Source organism: Thermobia domestica, chromosome 8 (assembly GCF_964235325.1).
Source record: "Thermobia domestica chromosome 8, izTheDome1.hap1.1, whole genome shotgun sequence".
In the NCBI taxonomy this organism is placed as follows: Eukaryota; Metazoa; Arthropoda; class Insecta; order Zygentoma; family Lepismatidae; genus Thermobia; species Thermobia domestica.
The window spans coordinates 290,801,601-290,826,972 of record NC_137461.1 but is presented as its reverse complement, the minus strand read 5'-3'; the positions used below and the strand labels follow the sequence as shown (position 1 = coordinate 290,826,972).

The 25,372-nt window shown below is 35.2% G+C and overlaps 1 protein-coding gene across 3 annotated transcripts in view; it reads left to right on the top strand.

Annotated features, from left to right (window-relative positions):
* Nucleotides 1-25,372, top strand: part of LOC145693709 (ATP-binding cassette sub-family C member 4-like) — a 107,748-nt gene that overhangs the window by 59,201 nt on the left and 23,175 nt on the right. For all 3 annotated transcript variants that reach the window (XM_081769993.1, XM_081769992.1, XM_081769991.1), the window contains 4 exons: nucleotides 1,008-1,217; nucleotides 7,222-7,508; nucleotides 11,680-11,863; nucleotides 23,349-23,618. In XM_081769993.1, coding sequence (XP_081626119.1) covers nucleotides 1,008-1,217; nucleotides 7,222-7,508; nucleotides 11,680-11,863; nucleotides 23,349-23,618 — 951 coding nt within the window. The remainder of the gene's footprint in view (nucleotides 1-1,007; nucleotides 1,218-7,221; nucleotides 7,509-11,679; nucleotides 11,864-23,348; nucleotides 23,619-25,372) is intronic.

Genomic DNA, 25,372 nt, shown 5'->3' with positions numbered 1-25,372 from the left:
TTCTTCTGGTTCCCTTTCATAGGTAAACTCTAGCACTACCGGTTTGAATAGATGGTTAGTGGAAGGGACGGAACCTACTCTCTGGATGCTGAATAAATTTCGAAAAACCGTTTGTCGCTAACTTACCATTTTTTTCTGATACCTGTCAGCAGACGAGTAAATGTGCACTGTTTTTCTACAACACTTCCCTTTCTATTAATAGCATAGTCAGAAGTATAAAAGTACCAGGTATATAAAAATAAAAGATTAACAAAACGAAAGAACTTCTTGTGACGCCAATAATTTTCCTCAATAGGACTATTAAGTTTTATTCACGCATAAGATGCCACGACCATTCACATATACCATGACATACCGTACTGTGCGGCTACTGTATTCTACATCATTCCTATTGGTTCTGGCCAACTTTGTGTCACTTCGAGTACTTCGAGGAAAGCCGAAGCATCACAGCCGTTGAGTCACATCCGAGATGGTTTCTCTGTAAGGCAGCACTGTTGGGGCATAGCAAGGGGAACGGTACACGCACGGAGTGGCAAGTCATCTGAGAATTAAAAAAGATAATCCAATGAATTTTTAATATCAAAGTCTGAAAAGAAACTTTGTGAGCCACGGCATGGAAACGGCACAGTGTGTGTGAATTGCTTTTTGGGATCCATTCGGAATCCGGAAATTTGCCAGTGGGAACTTATATCTATGGCTGCGAGGTTCTACTTCACATGTTTGTGCATCTATAAAATTTTAAATTTCATGAATGGTTAATGGATAAATTCTACTTATTCTCGTGGAGAATTTTCCAAAGAAAAATTTACTATAGTTTATTCATTGAATTCATATTTTCAAAAGAAAGTGTTGAATACGTTTCGTTTTCATTATAAGTCGATCCAAAATCATGCGTGTAGAAATCACTCTTGATCTATGTGTTATTTACAGTATTTATTAAAGAGAAAGCCCAGAATGACAAACAAGTGATTGTGGTAATTATATCCTTTTTTTCTCATGTGTTTCAGAATTTTTTGCTCTATGAAGAAGTGCCGGTGATTGAAGATGGTAAAGACGATCAACCATTCAATGAAGTGGATAATGAATACTCTGTAGTGTTAAATAATGTTAGCGCCAAATGGACTCCGAGTGCTCCCAAAAATACGCTTCAATCGATTAATATGAAAATTCAACGAGGAAGTTTAATTGCCGTTATAGGCCCTAATGGAGCTGGAAAGGTAACAATACAACATGTTAATATAAATTGTAAGAATTATATATTTCTGGACATTACTGGCATCTATGGACGAGTGATGTATGATGTTTCTCGGCGATCACGCTACTAGGGAAGTGAGAAACGAAAAGACCAGCAACCTTCATGAGAGGTACCATCAAGCATTTGACTGGTATGAATGAGAAAACCCAAGAAAAATTCATTCAGAATGGCTAACCTGGAAAAAGCTTTTTACACCTTTCCGATCGAGTGTTCCCATCGAGAATCGAACCCGGGTCCATTTGCATTATAACAGAATGTTGTTAGTTACCTTACTCCCTTGTTTGGGAAGACAATTTTATAATAGGTCTTGAGTTTAATCTCCAACGTCACTGTGGAGGATATGCCAATTTTATAAAATTGGCATATCCTCCACAGTCCGTGGTTCGAATTCTGTACCTCCCTGTTCGGGTGCCATTTTGTAACAGAAATGATATTACCCGAGATTCGAACCCAAATACTGAAGATAAATCAAACTAGTATCCAATTCGGTATTCCAAATCAGTCTATGAAATTATACATTCTCCCGACTCCCGAGGTTATTGTGAGACAGTTTAAGAAACGAACCAAGGTCTTACTGATAGTGTTTTGTTCTCTCTTACTTTTTTCTTGTAATTTGTTAATAGTTTTGTTGACAAATCTTCTCGGTAAGTGGGAATATATGATTTAATAGACTGATTTGGTCTACCGAACCTTGGACATCATGTTGGTTTATCTTCAGTATTTGGGTTCAAATCCTGGCACGAGTTATAGGTAATATTTCTGTTATAGCATCAAAGGCGAGAGCATTAGCAACTATGCTACGCGAAGCCACAATATAAGTTGAATATGTGAGTTAGTATAAGTTTTATAAAAGTGAAGGCAAATTGATTCATTTCTTTCTGAGCTATTTTTAGGTTCATCGATTCAAAGAATATTAGACTGTACTCGACCGAATAAGTAATATGTAACCATTTAACCGTTGATACTGTTATTACGTACATTTTTCTTGGTTATAACAAGCGTCATTTGTTGCTTATGATCGCGAATTCGAGTTCTCACAGGTCTACAGATTTATTTCTTTTAACCTAACGTTGTGAGGCAATTTGAGGGCTTCTTGAATTAATAATTTGTGAACTCGAGTTTGGAAAAGCAAGAATTCCGTGAGTCGATGGAAGTCGATGTTCTTGTCATATCTTTCATTCGTGACTGTAATGCCAGGTAGTTTAGTGATACTTACAGTAATTTAATTATATTTCTTCTGTCTCATAATTGTGCATATTACAAAAATTCTTGCGTGTAAATAAGATCATCCAATATTATATATAATACAAAACTATTATAAAAGAACAAGTGCCATGCGATAGATGAATATCTAAGCAGTTCTTTTTGTGATCTCGAAAAATCATTAAATCATTTATTGTATACGAGGTGTGGTCAAAAACTACGGTGAAACGTTTTATTAGAAACAAAGTAATGAACTTACATGAAAGTTGATTTAATTTCCTTCAAAGTACTGTCCTTGGTTATCAATGCACTTATCCCAACGTTGAATCCACGACTGAAAGCATTTTTGGAAGGCTTCTTTTAAAAACGCATTCAGCTCCTCTGTCATGGTCCTCTTAATGTCAGGAATGGTGTCAAAATGTTTTCCTTTAAGCATGGTTTTGATTTGTGGGAAGAGCTAGAAGTCTCATGATATTAAATCTGGTGAGTAAGGCGAATATGGATAGACAGAAATATTTTTCGGCCAAAAAGCCGCGGATCAAAAGCAAGGTGTGGCACGACGCGTTTTCGTGGTGAAGAAGGGAGCCATTTTTCCATTTAATCAGTGGTTAAAGCGCTTTTCTCGGACCCATACGAAATGTTTAGTTCTTCGGAAAGCTCTCAAAAGTTCCTCGTCTGTTGGAACAAATCATTCATTTCGTACCACTTTTTTTTTTTTTTTTTTTTTTTTGCACGTTTTCATGTGTTTTTGACCCCGAAGAACGTCTTGAAACAGTTGCTCGTTTTCAACCGATTCCTTGCTGTTTTTGAATTTCTCATACCACTTGTAAACAGTCTTCAATACCACCGATTCATCGGCATACACTGATTTTGACATTTCGTGAGCTTCTTTGGCTCTTTTTTGCAGCTCAGAATAAAACTTAATGTTGGCGCGCGACAGACACTCGTAACACGTCCTCACTCTTTTGCCTCTGGAAATCAACTAACATGTCACAACTCGTTGAAACTCTACAGTGACTGTATGAAAGGTTTAGGCTACCGGGCTTACTAGTTGAAATGGATATATCATCAATAGATGGCACTGTGCAACTATATTCACCGAACTTTATGATCATATCTTGTATATCACGAGGGTAATCTGAAAAGAAAATCTATTTTTTATGGAAATACAAAGAAACATTTATTTTCAATAATCTTTACGTCATTTTGAAGCTTATACGTTTATCTAGTTTCTACATAATCGTCATTTTGGTAAATGCGTTTTTGTAGGCGCTGTGGTAGTTTTTGTATCCCTATGTCGTATGTGTTTGAGGAAGCGTTGAGCCTCGTGGTCGTTGCTGAAGCGTGTTCCAACCAAATGTTATTTCAACTTAGGAAACAGGTGCTAGCAAGTACATCGACTACGTGGGTGCTCCGGGACTCCAGTACCCACAAGATTTTTAGTTTGATAGAAAATAAAATAAATATTTCTCACTTGCCATTATCAAAAAATAAGTAATTAAAACATTCAGATGGAAGTTAAAAGTTGTAATTTCTCAAATATAATTGTTAGTTTCAAATGTGTTAGTGCAAAGGTAACCAAACAACACACTCCCACTTCCTTGCCTGTCTCTGGACTAGTCAAAGGCAATTCCCGCAATAAAAATAGAATCGAACTATATTGTGAATAGAATCGAACACAACACTTGATGACAGTGTTCATAAAAGATTTTAACCAAAGAGAAATCAATCAAAAAATATCGAGACTCTCCTGAAAACATATAACACGTTCCGCACCAAGAGCGCCCATCATGGGGGGCAAGGTGGGGCGATCAGCCCCTTTCCCCCTACAGGAAATTGTACTTGAGAATATCGAAAACCGAATAGAATTTTTACAGTAGTTACAGCAAAATTTGAAACTATATTTGAAACGTCGCTTATATTTGCCCCCCTTGGAAACCACTTGGGCGCCCTTGTTCCGCACCCACATAAATTTTGGAAAGTCGGCGCCGTTAGGTGCTAGTCAATGGTTTGCTCAGCCCTCACAATTATCTGTAAGAGAATTGATGTCTCTTGCTCGTACTTCGTCGTGAATATCAGTACAGTGTGACATGCTGTCACAATTTTTTTTCTAAAATGTAAAGACTAAAAACATTTGATCAGAAGCTCCGTAAATTCCTTGTAGATCAAATTGTAAGTAGCAAATATTTCGCTATTCGGATAATAAATGACAGTATTTCTGCTGCCTAGTGTGTCGTTGAGCGACCACGCCCCTCCCCTCCTCATCTGTGGTGTGAAAGGTTAGTTTTGGCTGTGTCATACTACGACCGAAATTCCAGTGAGGAAAACAACTAGAGCTTGTAGGAGGAGACGTGTGCTGTTTTGTGTAAATTTGCTATGAAAGATCAAGAGTACTATTACGTCAAAAATGTGGATAGTCTTGATAGAGAAAGAAGAAAATGGAGTTTTAAAATAGCACTGTGCTATAACTTCTACGTCATTAGTGGATTGTTTAAAATATTTCTTTTGTCTTTCTTTGTTTTATAATTTTTGAGTTTGTAAAAAGAAGTTAAATAAGTCAGCTTGCATTTAATTCTAATTATTAATTAATAATAGTCGCTCTTTTACATAGTGTTGAAATTTAATATAAATTGAATTAATAACCTTGAAATTCCTAAGTAAACTGAAATGTTTTCTATTGCATTTAAAATTGTAAGGAAATTTTGATAAGAGTGAGTGGAAGTTAAACACTTGTATATAACATTTAAGTTAAATGCATGTCGTAACTTGTCTTTTCCGTTGGTTTAGTGTCCTTTTGAAACTTCTATAAAAAAAAGGGGAAGTTAATTTGTGAGTTAGTCTCGGTTTAAATGTGGATATTAACTAGTATTTAAACTTACATACATATAGGGGAAGTTAATTAGCGATTTAAAGCCTTGCACTAAATGACAAAAAGTCCGTTATTGGTACTGTTTCATTAAATTGGGCTGTTAAATGGTGATTAAATAAGAGTGGCATAAAAGGTGGTTCGTTCAAACATTTTTTTTTTTTTTTTTTTGGAAAGTCTGAATAAATTTAAATAATTAGTAATTTATTGCAAAAAATCTTAAAAGGAATTAGTTATATATACACGGTCAATCAAGTGGTCCATTACGATCTCCTGGAAATTGAAGTAAGTGAGCGTTGAGAATTGGTAAGTACGCTGATTTTCAATTCTAAAGTAGTGAAAGCGGTCTTAATGTACACTGCACTTGTGTGAGTCAGACAGTGAATTTAATATAAACTAATTATTTGCTGAGCAAAATATTTGCTGAGTGAATTTATATAATAATTTCAAACGTGAAAGTTAACACAAAAATCAAATTTAATCTTAATTTAAATTTCCTTTTTCAAAGAACAATAAAAAATTCTGGTGGTCTTGATTCTTTTTTCTTTACTCGCTTTTCCTGGATTATGAATATTGATATAGCGTTAAATTTGCTAACTCGTAAATTGATCCTTTTCCTCTTAACGGAGCTTCTATTTAAAGAACATATTCTATTTATGAAAGAAAGTTAAAACCTCAAATACCTCTCTTCCTACGTATTTGTTATCAAATTATTGAAATTAAAATCCTCGAAAGTAATATTTAGTTCTAGTTCTCATATCAAATATTTACTGCTACTCAATGTTTTGAACTACTTTTGTGCAGTACATACATGTGAGAGTGAAGTATGAAAGAGTAGATTCGAATTCCATGTAATTTTTTCAGCAATTTTTCTTAGACATTTAGAAATATGTAAGATCGATGAAGATTTTTTTTTGCTATGTTGTTCTTCTTAACAAGTTGCGAGGAAAATAAGTTCCCTAATTTGGGGTTGAACCCTCAATAGATGAATCCTCAGAACTTTTCCACTTTTAAACATTCCTTGCAAGAAAATGACTTAACAGTTGTATACCATTCCTATCCGATGCTGAACAAAGGAAAGCTCAAATCCGAACTATCGGCCGCATACAGCAATGATATTCTTTGCGTGATTAATAACGCCAGTGATGTATTACTATATATATATAGCAGAGTATATATATAGCAGAGTATATATACAGATAATTAGGCGAGTACCAGAAAATATTTTATGTTACATTCTTGCCCTGTGATCATACTTAATATGTTACTATGACAAATTTTTTTGACTGCAATTTCGACATTTTAAGCAATTCACTTAATGATCAAATAATAATAGTATTTTAGTAGTATTACTACTACTACTACTACTAGTAGTAGTAGTAACAATAAAGTATTTCTCTTGAGGCTTGGCCCACCCTACCTTTTAGTCCACGAGCCGCCACTGCTAATGACTAAGGCTGGATGCAAGCGTCAGTCCTAGCTATGTGTAGCCAACAGAACGTTGTGTTACACGTAGAACCGTACTTAGATAACTTTCTCAACTGGCTATTCAGCCACATCACAAGCAAAGAACACAACAGACGCTTGCATGAAAATCTTCCGTAACTAGTGATCAGCGCACTGCTTTGCCCTATCTCTAACATACATATCAGTAGCTTTCTAGGCCTAATTATCAATGAATGCTTTAAGAAAACGCCGTAGAGGAAGGTGGAAATTCCCATTGAAATTTTTGGCAAGTACTAAATGACAAACGTACCAAGATTAGTCCACTTTAACATAGTAGGAAGGGTTCTTTGTTAATGCAATGAAAAAATGAAAATATTCGTTATCTACCTTTTTTTAAATAACAAAAACAGGATAATGTAGATAAAATTGATACATTATTTCTATATTTCAGTCTAGTTTCTTGAGTCTTCTTCTGAGAGAACTTATACCCTCCGAAGGTGAGCTTGAAGTCAATGGTTCTATTTCATATTTCTGTCAAGAAGCATGGATTTACCCAGCAACACTACGACAAAACGTAATCTTCAACGAAGAGTTTAACATATTTAAATATGCTGAAGTGATAAGAGTTTGTGCTATGCGTCCTGACATTAAGAAGTTATCCTGCGGAGACATGACCTACGTAGGTGAAAAAGGAGCGGCACTGAGTGGGGGGCAAAGGGCAAGAGTCAGTTTAGCAAGGTAAGTTTTCTTTGCAAAACCTTGTAGCAATATTTTTGCCTTAATATCTATTCATATCTAACATGTAATATGCCTTTAAAATGTACAGACTTGTTTTTACAGACCTTACGTTAATGACTTGTTTTTAGCATTAGATATATATGAAAGGATTTCTACAAACACTGCAAGTAATAATTAATTAACCTAACATTATTTTTGATAATAATATCATGCAAGATGTAAGACATAATTATTAACCTACAGTATGCAATTTACATTGTTATTGTTTCTTTTACGTTTGTGTTTATTTATTTGTTTGTTATCAACACAACAGGTATATGCCCCATTATACTGTGTTACAAAATAAATTTTCAATAGTTTTCTTAAACATATACTTCATATTACAGACTTCAATTTCTTTGGGTTCTATACATATTTTGTTATAAGAAGAGCATATTCTCCACATTGGTGATTTCTATAATACATTGGTCCGTGCAGTTTTGCAATAGAACAGGCCAGAATTACCAGCAAGAGTTTTAAGTGTCAGAAGATGAAAATTTAGTGTCGATATGAGATCCGTATAATTAAACTACTTTTGTACTATTTTATGGAGAAAAATCAGATCTCTCATGTTTCGCCTTTGTTCATGTGTAGGGATGCAGAAGTTGCCTATTAATGTTAGCTAATTTTCATAACATTGATAGATGCCAATTATTGTCTTGTATGCCAAGTATTTGATAAATTTAGGTTGGAATTTTTCCAGTTGGTGTCGGTATTGTTGTTGTGATGGGTTTCAGATCACATCAGCATATTCCAGTTTTGATCGGAATTTAATACATTTTTGTTAATGCTGTAATATTCTTAATTCCTTTCCAGTTCTAATTATGAACCCTAACTTCTTGAGAGATTCATTAATTATGTTCTCTATATGGTTATTAAATGTCAGTTTCATATCAAATGTAATTCCAAGATCTTTGGCTGAATTTAATGTATTTAGTAAGATCTGATTTATTGAATATTATATATAAATATATCGTGTCACTTCAGATGCATTGTAATACAGTGCTAAATGTATGAAAAAACGACGAAAATAAATACAATACAATACAATACAATCAAAATTCACAAGTAGCATGCGAGTCACTATTAGATGTATCACTTCTAGGATACAATCTTCTATATAACGGTATACAGTAGTGTTGCATGGTGCGTTTTCGTAATGAAGGAGGAAGTCACTTGCCCATTTAATCGGTGGTTAAAATACTTTTCACGGACCCGTACGAGATGTTTAGTTCTTCGGAAAGCTCTCGAATGGTCATTCACCTGTTTCAATGAATCATTTGTGCCACTTTTTGCACTTTTTTCATCTGTTTTTTGACGTCGAAGGACGTTTCGATCGTTGTTTGTTTTCAACCGACTCCTTACCATTTTTGAATCGCCCATATCACTTGTAAACAGTGTTCATTGCCAGCGTTTCATCACCATACACTGATTTTAACATTTTGCGACCTTCTTTGGCACCTTTTTGCAGCTGGAAAGAAAACTGAGTGTTGACGCTCGACAGACACTTTTAACACGTCCTCACTGTTCTGCCTCTCGAAGCCTACTCACACGTCACAATTATATCAACTGACATCAGTATGATAATATCAGGAAAATCAATAGAAGAAGTTGAGAGGAAAACTGACACTTATACGGACAAATTAGTAAAATGGAAAAATATCTTCTAACTTACTCCAATATTCTTGCATGACAAAGCTTTTAGGTGTAATCATAGGTGATGATCTTTCATGGTCTGCTCATATCTCCACTTTAAACAAAAAATTTAGTAGCGTGTGTTTTGCCTTATACAAACTTCAAGGTACTGTGTCGAGAGAAGCACTTCTTAGCTTTTACTACACCAAGTTTAATTCATTAATTAACTTCGGCATAATACAGTGGGGATCTGCTGAAAATAGTTTAAGCACTTACCGATTGCAAAAGAAAGCGATTAGAATAATTTTTGGATTACCCACAAAATCAACATGTAAAAAGGTTTTCATAGAAGCAAAAATTTTAACACTCCCCAGCTTATACATCTATAAGTCTATTCTTTTTACTGTGAAAAACAAGCGCCTTTTACATCTTTAACAAAAATGTTCATAGCCATAATACAAGACAAGGTAGTGACATATTTGTAATGCATCAAAAATATGCTAATATAAGCAAAACCGTGTACATGAATTGTGTCAGATTGTATAATAAACTTCCTCTGTACTTGAAAAATATCACCAATGTTTCCATTCTTGGTAAGACGTTATATAATCTACTCTCTGAAAAGTGCTATTACACCATTAAAGAATATTTAAATGACTCATTAAGTGAAGAGTTGGTAACAGATACTTACTCGTGAGTACATGCCTGGTATGTACATGCTTCGTGACTACATGCCTAATTACAATGTAAACTGTCATGTTTTCATACTTAATATATCCTATTATGTGGTTTTGTATTTTAGAAAGATGCATGATGTATACCTCTGGTACTTGACAATATTGTATGTTCTTCTTCTTCTTCTTTCTTCCTGACAACTGTAATGCTTATATGAGAATTTCTCATGCTTTGTATGCTAATGAAGCAGACAAATTAATGAAATGAAATGAAATTCGTTCAAACTCGAAACTGACCATCCCAAAGGTTGTTGAAAGGGATGAAACGTCGATACGTGGCACCGTGCAACTACATTCATTGTGGTTTTTAATCACACCTTGCATATTCCAAGACTATTTAAAAACTTAGTTACAAAGAACCAAACGTATCATTGGCATTCGAATGCCCGTACTAAATGAACGAATCTTAATTCATATACGATAGTCATTGAATAAAGTTTTGAAGGTTACCTTTTGTAAGGGATTTAGTTGTAATTAGTTTGAAGGTAGTGGAATTAAATTTACAATGTTCCATATTTGTATTCATAGGATTAACTAACGCGGCATAATGTTCTGAAAAGGAAATTTTACTTACATTGCTAGTTACATATTCTGTCTTTGTGTTTGCAAATATGTTACCTAAGCATACTGTGCCTCTACACGGTTTATGTTTTACCAATTAAAGGTCGTATTGTCTAAATAGATTTATTAGCTCTAAGTTTTCACATCAGAATTGGAAAAGGTTAGATAAAGGGAAATGTTCAGAATTTCCTTCGGTTACTTCCCTCTCATAAACAGTGCTCTAACTTACTGCGTATCCACAGAAAGCCCATTTTCTCAGCATTGTAGTGAGGAATAACTTGTATCATTAAGAAGTATAAGATACATTTTTAAAAATACTGGCTGAAACCTGATAACATTAAGTCTGTCTTCACATTAGGATCTTGTGAGCCGCTTGCGTGACCCGCTCAAGTGAACCTGTAGTGTAAAGGCATTGAATACTTCTGAGTCGCTCAAAAGATCGTGATACCAAAATAGCAGCCATGCTAAAGCCAGAAGAAGCTGCAGCTTTAATCTTGGCGATAAATTGAAAAAAAAAAAAAAAAAAAAATGAGAACAATGTGAATTCATCCTAAAAATCGATCAAGACTGGAAGAATGTTCATTTTATAGTCTGTTTCCTAAACTGAGAGAAGATGAAAGAAATTTTTCAGTTACTTCAGGATGTCTATATCTTCATTTGACGGACATTATAAAATTGTATAAAGTGTGCATTTCATCAGAGTAACACCAAAATAAGAAAAGTTTCAACGTATGTACACTTTTCTCCATTCCAACTGAGTTCACGCTCACGTGTGAAGGGCTTTCATAAGATTCCGTGTTATTTTCTTCCCCGCTATCAGCCCGCTAGAGCTAGCTACTGGCGGGGTGATCTTCATTGCAGCTCAGAGCCGCGCTCACTTGCACCGAAGCGTATGTGTGAAGGCGTACATTTAAGACAATGTAAAGCTAGCAGCTGCAGCTCACGCGAACGGCTCACAAGATCCTAGTGTGAAGGCTACCTAATAATAACGGGAAATGACCTTTCACCTTCCTTTAGGTTGGAAACAATAAGGCATATATCAGGTATTCATAGGATCATTTTTGCTTAGAACGACTTGCCCTACCAATGGCTTACAATGTTGACATTTCCTCTCCAGAGATCCTGTATGCAAAAAGGATGAAAATAGAATAAAATATGTGAGAAAAGATTTGCTGCTGATCGTTGTTTTTAATGTTTTGCAGAACTGTATATCGTGATGCTGATATCTACTTGCTGGATGACCCACTATCAGCTGTTGACACAGCGGTAGGAAATGAACTAATGGAACAATGTATCAAGAACTATTTAGGTCACAAAACTCGTATCCTTGTTACCCATCAAACTCAATTCATGAAAGATATGGATTATATTTATTTCATTCGAGCTGTAAGTAATTCATTTCCACTGAGGTGGATTATAAAAACTTTTAAGAATTATATTGTAGGCCCTAGTGGAAGTACTTCATATCATAATCAAACACAATTGAAGCGCTTGGAAATGAAATGAAATGAAATCTTTTAGTTTTACGTCCCACGGTTATACTGGTTAGGCTAAAGGAGATGGTGATGATGAGAGATGAATCAAATGGTGGAATGAAGAAAGTGGAAGGAAACGGGAAAACCCCGAGAAAACCCACGCACACGGTGTTTGTCCACCACAAAGTTCAGTTGGCTTGAGCAGGGTTTGAACCCGGGACCCCAAACACCAGAGGTGAACACTCTACCACTGAGCCAACGCGGCCCCTTGAAGCGCTTGGAGGATAAAGGCGTTATGTTACAAACGTTGCATTCTGGCGGTTCATACACGTGTTATATGTTAGTCATGTTATATAATACATTATTCAGTGAGTCCTCGTCTGAGTGCAGATATTGAGAAACGATGAAGTGCTATTACACCATTAACGGACAAAGTTGTGAAAGTCAATTTTCCCGTCATATTCAATTTGTTACATAACACCTTTATCCTCCAAGCGCTTCAATTCACAGTGCATCTTCTATTTTTATTTATCTTTTGAAAAGAAGCTAAAGTACCAAGTATCTTGTTTCAGGCTTAACCATGGTTATATTACGTATAAGCATAAAATATATAAAAACAGAAATAATACATGGATACAAGCACACACCCAAAAACATGAAAACGCGAAATTTGAAGAGAAGTCCGATGATCGTTACGTTTATACTAGATATTACAGATTTCGGATAAATTTTGTTAACCGGGGGAGGGGGGGCACTCGTTTGAAAGCGTGTAAATATCTTTTTGAGCTAGTAATCTTGGTTGAGGATTTTCGTAGGTTTATCTCATTTGCACTAGGCAAATACCGAGATAATACTTAACATAGAGGTCCCAGACCGCTTCCTTTCCCACTTTCAAGGATAGTATGGTCGCCGAGGGACGTCATCCCTCATACTTGATGGGCTTAAAAGGAAATAGTTGCCGAATGCTCGGAAGTATATATAATTTCTAAACCAATCTCTGTTTTAAATATGGAGAAATTGCACATAGTTTCAATGATATACTGTCATCATCTTCGGTGACATGTGAAAACGCTTACACTGGTCAACTAATTATATTATGAAATTGCTTTCGACTTGTAAAAGTATCGGTAGATAATTTCGTATAAAAGAGAAAACAGTTCAGTCCGTCGGACATTATGTTCACCAGGAAAGTGACCCTTCTTGATTTTATGAACCAACTTACGCAACGTTTTCAAACTATCGTTTAGCAGGGCACAATGGCTCAGTGGTAGAGCGTGTGGTCCCTGATTCGATCATCGGGAACGTACACAGAGAAAAATGTACGTAGCGTACATAAAACCGTAAGTTACACACGTAAATCCTGTAGCTTTTGGACTTATTGTATGACTATATATAACATCCTCAGCAAACCTATAACAAAAAACATATGTTCTATAATACTTTCCGTATGAAAGAAAAAAAAAAGTGGTAAGGATCTCATATACAGTACAGATGGACGTATATAATAGGGATAGCCACAAAGTTCCGGTTCCGGCGGAACCGGTTAGTCGAGGAACCAGTTTTCGGAGTCCGGTTTTCAGAACCGGTTCTGGACCTGGATCCGAAAAACCGGTTCCACAACCGGATCTTAGGAACCGGTTCCAGACCTGGATCCGAAAACCCGGTTCCAGACCTGGATCCGAAAAACCGGTTCCAGACCTAGATCCGAAAAACCGGTTCCAGAACCGGATCTTCTAGAACCGAATCTGTTCAGACCTGAAAACCGGTTCCACCAGGAACTGGTTCTGGTCATCCCTAGTATATAACACATAGCTTGCATACAATATATAACACATGTATATGTATGTAATATACGGAAGGCTGTTAGATGTCGGAGATGCTGCAGTGACATGATGTAACATCTAAACGCGAAAAAGGCAGTACATATGTAGCATATGAATAACGTATGCTTTCTACAGATTAGCGTAGTAAACATATGAATTCCGTGTATAGTACAATATATCACTGCCTGGGTAACGGATTTCTCTGTGTAAGTTTTTTTTTATTTTTATTTTTATTTATTTATTTTTTTTTTTTTTTTTTGTGGACGACATCATTTTCTTGGGGTATTCTTGTTTCCTTCCGTATTGTCATTCTACCAAAGCTTCCATTATCATTCACTTACCTTACTCATCGTTCCTTTAGGCTAACGGACATAATGGTAGCACGTTAAACTGAAAGATTTCATTGAATTTAATTTTTCAAATTGTCGTATTCAGCTTTTGTAAGAATTACATGCCTAAGTTACTAGTATATTCAAATAACCATTGGCTTTGGTTTCTGGAAATACACACACAAAAAAAAATCTATCCTCATAATTGCATTTTACACGTTTTTCTTGTCTCCAGTTGAAAAATGGTAAGAGACAAAACATTGTTAATATTTATTTATTTATTTTGCGTTCAAGAGACCACAGTATTGTACATTTGTACATGCGGTATAGAACATGTCAAATTCTATTATTGTCTATATAATAAACTACTACTATACTACCTTATACATCACATTAGTCTTACAACATGATACATATATGTACATAGAAATACCATACCTTATCTATTCATCTACCTGATTTTATTCATAGTGCGAGAATCTATAGTTTTTTTTTCTTTACATTATGCTATCTTCATTTAGTATTTAGGAAACACGTATTCAAGATATTTGACTATAATAATATATAAATAAATATGACTATTCATGTAATAATAAAATAGAATACCTTACTATTGATTCATACAACTACAAGTTTCTAGCTTGAGCATGTTCATAGAATTCCGAGACAGTATAAAAGCAGTGCTCTTGTAGGTACTTTGTTAGTCTTTGTTTAAAGAGGTGATCTGATTCTGAGTTTTTTATGTTGATGGTAAGCTGTTATAAATTTGTATTCCTGTATATTTTGGACCTTTTTGATAAATTGCTGTATTATGAATGGGAATTGCAAAATCGCTTTTGTTTCTGGTATTGTATGTATGAATGTCACTGTTGCATTTAAGAGACGGTTTCAGGTATTTTCTTATAAAGATTGCCGTTCGTAATATATAAAGGCAAGGCAGTGGGAGAATTTTAAGCTCACGGAATATTCTTTTGCATGATACTCTTGATTTTGTACCTTTCATTGTTCTCAGTACTCTTTTTTGAATCTTAAAAATTGTCTTACTTTCTGCTGCGTTTCCCCAGTGTACTATTCCATACGTAAGTAGACACTCAAACTGACTATGATAAATTACTTTTAAGGTTGATATGTTGAATGATGTCTTCACACTTTTTAAGGCATAGTGCACTTTACAAAGTTTCTTTTGGAGTACAGATACGTGCCTATCCCACGTTAGTGTATCACTTACCCAGAGTCCTAGAAATTTCGTTTCTTTAACGTTATCTATATATTTATTTTTAATAGATATGATTGGATTATTTACATGTGTATTTCGAGAGTGATGAAAGTTTATTACTGTAGTTTTATCGGTATTTAATTTTAATTTATTATTTTCAAGCCATGAATTTAATTCTTCTATTGTTTGTTCGATACTAACTTTCATTTTACTGTCAGTGTATTCAGTAATGGCTAGACTTGTATCGTCAGCAAACATGGTTGGTTTGGCTGTTTTTATGTAAGCTGGAAAATCATTGATGAAAATTATAAAGAGAGTAGGACCTAAAATAGAGCCTTGTGGCACCCCACATTTTATTGGTTTGATGTCAGAGGTATATTTGAAACTTGTACCCCGCTGATCCGTGTAATCAATTTCTACGGCTTGATTTCTATCTTCTAAATAGCTTTGGAACCATTTATTTACAACTCCTCTTACACCGATATTGTTTAGTTTTTCGAGGAGTATTTGATGCGAAACAAGGTCGAATGCCTTAGTTAAGTCAAGAAAAATGCCAGTACATTTTTTCCTGTCGTCTAATGCATCCCGAATATAATCGAGATAATTAAATATCGCCGTCTCAGTTGACTTTTTGCGTTGGAAACCATTTTGAGCAATATCTATTATATTATATTTTTCCAAGAAGCTTACTATACGTTTTTGCATACTTGATTCAATGATTTTTGAGAAGGGCGAAAGTAAGGCAATGGGTCTATAGTTTTCTACCTTATACCTATCATCTTTTTTATGAATTGGTTTAATTCGTGCTAATTTTAATTTTTGAGGAAACTGTCCTGATGAAAAGGAAAAATTTATAAGATATGTCAAAGGTTCCTCTATATAAGCGGAACTTTTCTTCACTATTGTCATTGGAATGTTATCAAAACCTACTGACCATTTGTCTTTTTGCTTTGAAATTATTTGAGCAACTTCGTTAGGTATCACTGGCTGAAGGAACATCGTTTTTTGTAGCCTATCTTCCGTAGATTTTTTTCGAATTTAGTACCCGTTACACTTTTATTTCCGATTTCAGTAAAATAGTTGTTCATAATATTAGCAACTAATACTGGGTCAGTTATTTTAGTATCTACATGATTCAATTCAATGTTTCCTAACTCCCTAGAAGATGCTTTACTGTTTGTTTCACTCTTTACTATTTTCCAAAGTGTTTTTGATTTATTTTTTGAACGCTCAATTTGTTTGTCATATTCCAGTCTTTTAGCCATTTTTATTACACGTCTATATATGCGCTTGTAATTCGCGTAATATCTATTAAGTTCCGGGTTCGATAACTCTTGTTTGACTCTTTGTGTCAACTCTCTAATTGTTTTGCTGGATTTCTTTATTCCTGAAGTTATCCACGACTTTGTCTTATGTGTGTAAATTTTACGAGTGGTAGTCGGGAATGCTGCATTAAAATAGTTACTATATATGTTAAGGAAATATTCCCAGGCTTTATCTACTGTAGTTTGCTTGTAGATATCCTCCCATGTTTCACCGCTTAAGAGATAGTTGAAGTAGACCACATTGTCTGCGCTAAAATTTCTTTTAGTGATAGTTTTCGATATTCTATTAATATTGCTACTGGTTACATTTAGAATAGTAAAAATTTGAGCTTCATGGTCGGAAAATCCGGTATTGAAAACTTTCACGGAATATTCCAAGACGTCTTTGTTTAGGAGCATTTGGTCTATTGCGCTTTTTGTTGTCGGTGTTATTCTGGTGGGTTCCCTAACTACTGGCGTTAAGTTGTATGAATCAATAAGAACCTGTACGTTTTTATCGATTTCGCTTGACAAAAAATTAACATTTAGGTCACCTATTACTACTACTTTATTACCTGGGGTAGTTAATTTTTTCAGTATCTCATCTAAATTGTGTGCTAATACTTTAATATTACTATTTGGGGTTCTGTAAATACAAATGATAAATAGTTTTTGTTTTGGTAACTCCATTATACAGGACTCAAAGTCTTTTTCGGTGTTGAGGTAATTAAAATTTTTACATATATTTGTCTCTAATCCTGTTTTAATATATATCGCAACTCCCCCTCTTTGGGTACCCGTTCTACAGTACCACTCTACTAATGTATAGTTATGGATTTTATAATATTCTATTTCATCTAATTTTAACCAATGTTCCGTTATACAGATTACATGTATATTATCTAATTCAGTGGAAAGTAGTACCTCCAGCATGTTAATTTTTACCTTATTGAGACCTTGAACATTTTGATGATAAATATTAATACTACCTATCGATACATGTGTAGTATTTTGTTTCTTTAAGTTTCTTCTGTCATGCGTAAATTTTGTTTTTGAATTTGTTAGCGTTTCACGGGTGTTTGAACATTTAGTAGTACGGTATCCCCTACCATAAAAAATCACTGGATAATATTTTTCGCGTTCTCTTCCGTCGTTCTACCTTTTGGCCATTTTCTGTAGTTACATCGTTTACTCGATTGTTTTCTGTGCGTGGATACAATAACTTGTTTTCATAATTAAGATTACTAACACTACTAACTTTACTCAAGTTACTGCTAATTTGGCCTGACCCTATAACGCCATCATAATCTGCTATCATCTTGCTACTATCTTCTGCTTTCTGGTTTAAATCATTTGACCTCTGTACTAAGCTAATTCTATCCAAATAATCTAAACTTACACCAATAGAGCGTGCATTTTCGTTGAATTGAACAAGGCTCTTGTTTTTGGTATTTCTACTGTCAAGTACTGCAGGAGCTACACCTTTCGCCTTGTACTTGATAAACCCCTTGTACTTGTACACTAAAACGATCTACTATTGCGAAAAAAAACTCTGTACTAGAACATCTTTTGTAACTACATATGTTTCTTTTTCAATTATTGAGCCCAGGAGAATTGAAAACTGATTCTTATAACAGCTGCGACATTTGTTCTGAAACTTGAGATTTTTTTTTCTAGATGAAAGGAGTGAATGTGAACATATATCAGCAGATTTAAAATGGGATTATCATATAAAAAAAATTGCGAATAGGTTAAGAAAAATGTGTTTTGCCGTACAAACCATCAAAAATACTATAAACTGAAATACAGCAAAAATATTATATTACTGCTCATTTGAATCTATATTAAGATATGGATTAATATTTTGGGGAAATACTGTAAAAAGTAGAGATATTTTTTTTCTTCAAAAATGAGTTGTACGAATTCTAGCTGGTGTAGGACCCCGAGAGTCCTGTAGGAAATATTTTAAAGAACTAGTTATACTACCTTTACCATGTTTGTATATATATTGCTTAATAGAATTTGTAAGATCCAATATAAATGAGTACACAACAAACGGTGACGTGCCTGGTTATAACACAAGAAAAAAAGACTAATTTTCATCCACCAAACCATAGAACAGCAATGTACGAAAAGGGGGTAAAGTATGCTGGTATTATGCTATACAATAAGTTACCAAACAAATTAAAGGTAATCAAGTCTAATGTTACATTCAAAAGAAAATTAAAAGAATACCTATTGTCACATTGCTTCTATACAATAGATGAATATAATCAATTAAATAGTTACAATGTAAATAGTAGTAACAAAGTAACAAGATAGGTCCATTTATGTATAAGGTATGCTGTAGTATTGGTATAATGATATTTCAAATTACTGTAATGTATAAAAGTATGAATTAAGTTTAACAAATGTGTGTAATATATGTACTGCATCAATTAACCATGACGAATCCCATGTACTATCGGAAAATTATTTCCAAGTTTGTACAGAATGGAGGATAAATAAAATGAAATGAAATGAAATGTTAATGTTACGATTTTTACACTTATATTCATAAAATACAGAGTGTTTCAAAACAACACCGACAACGTTTGGGAGGTGATTCCTGACACGAAGATAAGACAAAAAGTATAGACCAACCTGAGTGCAGAAATACGTCATTCCGGAATTATAGGTTGCCGAAAACATGAAAAAATGAACTTTGAATGGTCTTCAGCTCCAATACTATGGGACCTACCATTCTCGGGTCAAGACTTCACTTACGAACTAATATATGCGCTCCAGAAGTACATGATTCAGAATCCTGCGGTACTCACGCAACAATTTTTATACAGAGAGTTTGGCTACGGGCATATAATTTGAAGTACTCAACAACTACATCTATAAAAATTCTTGCGAAATTACCGCAGGATTCTGAAACATATATAGTTGGATAGGGCACATATTAGTTCCTAAATGGTCTTAACCCGACTATGGTAGGCCCCATAGTATGAGGCTATGGACCTTTAAAGTTCATTTTTTCATCTTTTCGGCGGCCTATAACTCCGAAATGACGGATTTCTGCACCCAGGTTGGCCTATACTTTTTGTCTTATCTGAGTGTCAGGTATCAGCTCCCAAACGTTGTCGGTGTTGTTTTGAAACACCCTGTATATTAAATATACACCTTATAGAATCCGTCAGTAAATATACTACAGTATGGTTTCTCTAACTGTTTTATATGCATTGAAAAACTTCTGGGGTAAATTAGCTATTCCGTTCTGATCAGTGATAACGTAACACTGAAACAGACAGTTCCGGTAACGAGACGTTAACCATTGCTGAATAATAAGGTAACTTGTAAGATTGTAAGTGAAATTAGCGCTTAACGCTAAATCAAACTTAAGTAAGTTATAAATGTCAAATGAATTAGCACAAAACTCCATTATTTGAAAACAACCTTTTGTATTTGTTAGGGGAAGGTGTTGTACCTGTGAACACTTTTAGAGTCTTCGAAATTTTGGTGCTAATATTCAGCACTTTTCCCCCAATTTTTGTCGTATATTTAAAGTGCCATCTCTTTGCTATCAGATAGGATGATTTTTAAACGTGTTACGTAATTACAGTAGCTTTTATAGGATATAATAAGAAAACATCCGTTTTGTTCACAGGTACATTATGGTCATGTGCCATTGAACAGACCCTCTTGTACCTTTGAACATATTGATAATTATAACGTTTCTGTGGCAATAATATAAAAAGAAGCCACAAATATTATAGTTATAAATTGCAATAAAAGGTTTAGCTATAAAATGTTCCCCAGAATTGAAATTTTATTAATTAAATTAAAAATTGAAGAGAAGTTCTAACAAAAACTTGTGAACAATAAAGTTAAGCATATACAACTCTTTTAACCTAACCTTATATGTTATACAATAAGCGGATATTTAGAAACTACTTAAAATTATAATTAATAACTTTATATCCTAACCTAACCTATATAAAATATATCAATTTTTTAACTACTTACATTGTGTAGCTTTAAACAGTATTATTTATCGTTCAAAGGTACACGATGCATTAATGTTCATAGGTACAAGAGGGCCACCATTACGAAAAAAAGTTCTTTACTAGCTTAAATATTCAACAGAAGTTAAAACTAAAAATATTACTGTATTCACCAATGATTCTACCCCAAGATTGGACAAATAAATATCACAAGTTGCGAAAACCGAAGAGCACAAAACACAAAAGGTAACTACAAAAAATCTTCGTTTTGGAGGTGAAAAAATTAAAAGGAGCATTACTCGGCACAACACTCACAAGTAGACCTCACCACTTCGCCGTTGCGTTAGCAAAAGGAAACAACTAATGTCCTAGAGTAGGGTTGAATATAAGATATTGACAAAAATTTTAGCTGCTAATGAGCACTAGAAATATGGGTAAACGAAATAGAAACATGAATGTGGGAAAGCCATCTATAATATAATTTGATAGTTGCAAGACCGATATTTTTTCGAAATAGATGGAGGAACAATAGTTATGACTTCAACTATGTAAATCGAGTTAGGAGGGATGTTTTTATGGCATTCCAGATCATGACCGCCATCTTGAAATCCGCCATATTGGATCGACGTCAACTTTTTCAAATGGAAAGAGGGCCATGTGAGGTATCAATCAACAATGATTTTTTCCACCCAATCTCAGACACTAATTAGTTTGTCCATATCTAGAACAGTTTACGACTTACAGTTCTTTCAATGTTGAAAAGTTCGTTGTTTGTAGCAGATTAACAGATAACTACAGTGGCAATGAACATAGCTCCAGAGACAGCATTCTTACAGAACAAAATTACGGCAATGCAAGAAATGAAAGTCCTCAGTATTCATAAAGTGGTTCTGACCTCACCACTTCGTGTGTGCGTTTGTAGATTCAAACTGAAACTACAAGCAGTTGGGGCAGCACGATGAAGAGAATAGCAATATTGGTTGCCAATGGCATTCCTGGTCGTAGCAGCTACGATATAAGGTAGAAGCTTACGTGCATCGTGTACCATTCTACAGCGACAAACTCTTTGTAAGGAGACAAGTGCAGGAAATATATTATTATCACTGTAAGTTCTATCCGTGAATTTGGAAGTGTTTGAGAAGTAGTTATTTCGTTTATTGCATTAAGCCTGTAATTCTGTGAGGTGCGTGCGTGTGTGTGTGTTAGGGAGAGTGTGTGCAGGCAACAATTTTAGACTAAAAAACGACACACCATGGCGTTAAATAAGGAAAGCATTGCTGTGTACCTCCTGCAGCAGTTACAGACATTACGGTTCAAGCACAATGAAACAAATATATCAGAACAGGAAAGAGTAATCGCAGATGACATAATTAAATTCCTAGCGGATGAAGAATTGGAATTCGAAATGGAATACACTCTGGATATTCTAGAGGAGGCACATCATGAGATAAACAATCAAGAAGCTAGTGTGGAAGCGGAATGATATGTGAATTGCTATTGGTCGAATACAGGGAGCAGGAATTCACTTATGCTGGATACCTGAGAATTATTTAATAATGAAGAGGTGCGAAGTACAATAGCTCCACCTGGGAAATCAGTGAAAGTGCGACAAATTCCAAAAGGTACCACCGGCATATTTCAACCTTTCAATGTATTTTTTTTAGACAATACAAAACATTGGCGTACTATATGTGATTATGCAATAAAGGACGAACATTTCCATTCAAAACTGCATGACAGAGATACTATTGTCACTCTGCATTCGCTTGTGTATAATCAATTTCAGTCTCCTCGCTTCACAGGAATGATTCAATAAGCATTTTGTAAATCAGTATATACTGATGAGCCGATCGAATGGTTCGAAGTGCCGAAGAAGCAAGCTTTCAATATTTCCGGCATTAACTTTTGTGATATTTGTGACGCTTCATTTTTTATTAGGTGCTCATGGTACTCTGCAAAATTCTGTTTTGACCGTTTTATGAATGCTGAGGACTCGCATTTCTTGAATTGCCGTAATTTTGTTCTGTAAGAATACTATCTCTGGAGCTATATTTATTGTCACTATAGTTACCTGTTATCTGCTACAAAAAAACGAATTTTTCAACAATGAAAGAACTGTAAGTTGTAAACCGTTCTAGATATGGACAAACTAATTAGTGTCTGAGATTGGGTGGAAAAAATCATTGTTGTTTGATACCTCACATGGCCCTCTTTCCATTTGAAAAAGTTGACGTCGATCCAATATGGCGGATTTCAAGATGGCGGTCATGATCTGGAATGCCATAAAAACATCCCTCCTAACTCGATTTACATAGTTGAAGTCATAACTATTGTTCCTCCATCTATTTCGAAAAAATATCGGTCTTGCAACTATCAAATTATATTATAGATGGCTTTCCCACATTCATGTTTCTATTTCGTTTTCCCATATTTCTAGTGCTCATTAGCAGCTAAAATTTTTGTCAATATCTTATATTCAACCCTACTCTAGGACATTAGTTGTTTCCTTTTGCTAACGCAACGGCGAAGTGGTGAGGTCTACTTGTCAGTAAACAACAGCCAAACGCGTTTGTAGTGCTTCTTTTTTTTTTTTTTTTTTTTCATTTGCTCTTTCAAACGAATTTTAATCACTGCACCTAGATAGCTCTGAATTCGAGAAAAGCCCAGATGTTCAAAGGTACATTGTTTCAAAGGTATAACACCTTCTCCTATCAATAATAAACTTTTTTTTGTAGGGTGAAATCATAGCTCAAGGTACGCACCAAGAAATTATATCAAGTGGATTTGATATCACATGGATTAAACAGGAAGAGGAACATCATCTTGAAGTGGAACCAAGAACAAGAGCAATTAGTACTCTTACTACGAGATCGAAATCGAGACTGATCTCCTCTGCAGACCTTGCAAGTTTACAAACACCGATTTCAGTCCCATCCAATGTAACGGCTCCGCCATCAAAACCCGCTACTAGGCGTCCATCCATTATGCCACAACTACAAAATGAGGTAAATTTGTTTAAATATTTATTGAGCCTACGGCTCTTAGATTGTAAAATAGTGTCTTGTTTATTTATTACTTTTTTAAAGATGGACATCGAATATTCACTGATCACCCAGAACATTATGACAACTTTCCTGTTATCTACTTGACCAGGAAGGATCTAGGGTCCTTATGGTGCTCTCCACACGCAGCACTGTTCCCATAGATGACTAAAAGGTTCCTGAAATCATAATGAAGCTACCATCAGCATGTTGTAATCATACTGAGTATGTTTCAAGCAGCTGTTCCCTGGAAGACGTCGAATTCTAATCTGCCCATCAATGTGATGAAGGCAGTATCGTGATTTACCAGATCATGCAACATTGTCATTGCTAGGTGGCCCAATGACGAGGGGCACGTGCCATTCCAGCCATTATCGATTATGCTGTGCGGTTAACTTGGTACACGTGGGATGTCAGCTGTGAAGGCTCATATCTAACAGTGTGCGGTGAATGGTGTGCTAAGACTTTCGTGCATTGCCCACTATTAAAGTCTGTTAAAGTCTGCTGTTAATTGTGCTACAGTTTACTCCCTATCCTGTTGTATTAACCTCGACAATCTACGACGTCTGACATCGTTAATGAAGTGTGCCCGCCCCATATCATGTGTGTGGTTTCACAGTCCTTTTCCCACCTTTGGAAGAAAATAATCACAGCAATTCGCGAACACTTGAGGCGTATTGTGAGATGCTCGTTCCCAGCGTCCGGCCATTAAAATCTAGCCCTATCAACCTTTGATATACTGGTGGCCTAACTCATTCTACGCACAAGCATCACATTTTCTGATTAAGTAAGATCCCTGTCAACTGCCACTATCTGGTGAACGGTTCTGCGGTGCCCTGTGCCTCTTAGGTCGAACCAATGACTTTGCTCGAAACAGCAGATAGTAATAATGTTTTGGTGGCAAGTGTGATTGGACAATTATTGTCTATCTGTTCAACATGAGACGAGTATTTTGAAAAACCCTCAACGTACTTATCCACCGAAATCTAATGTAGCAAAGCAGGCTAAAGTTGGAAATCAATATATTTCCCGAATCGTCTTCTGAAATGATACTTTAAACGAGGAAAAGCCATCAGTATACGCAGTATGCAAATTCAATATATTTTTTTTCAGGAGGAGAGGGAGATGTATTTAATCGAGTATTTTTGAGTTTCAGTCCCTAAAATGACTTCATACGAGATCAAAGTAACCCGTAAGAAAGATAATTCAATTGTATAATAGTGTAACGTTCCACGTGCTTATGTTTACAAACACCCAATATGTTCTTCTATTGATAAACAACAACCACGTGCACCTTAGTATAGAGTACTACAGCTGCAGACGATGAGACAATAGCAAAACCACCAGTCACATTACGACGAAGGAACAGCAGCGCCATCGCCTCACTTGAAACGATTATATAACCGAGAGGATTCCATGGACAGCTATCAGTCTCGTCTGGTTAACTCCTCCTCTAGCTTGCTTTGGAGCGCTAGGAGATACCAAGCCTAAAGTCTCTAATTTGCTTCGGAACTCTAGGCTTTCCTTTTTTCCGCTTAGCTTGCTTCGGAGCTCTGTGACTCTTAGTTCCCATCCCTGCTTGCTTCGGAGCATTAGGGATTCCTAATCCTTATAAGCATTAAAGAATTTACATTATTGTAGTATTTCTGTAAAATACTGTTTATAGAGGATTGTATAATAAAAGCCGGTAGCAGGAAACGATTCGGGACTATAATTTG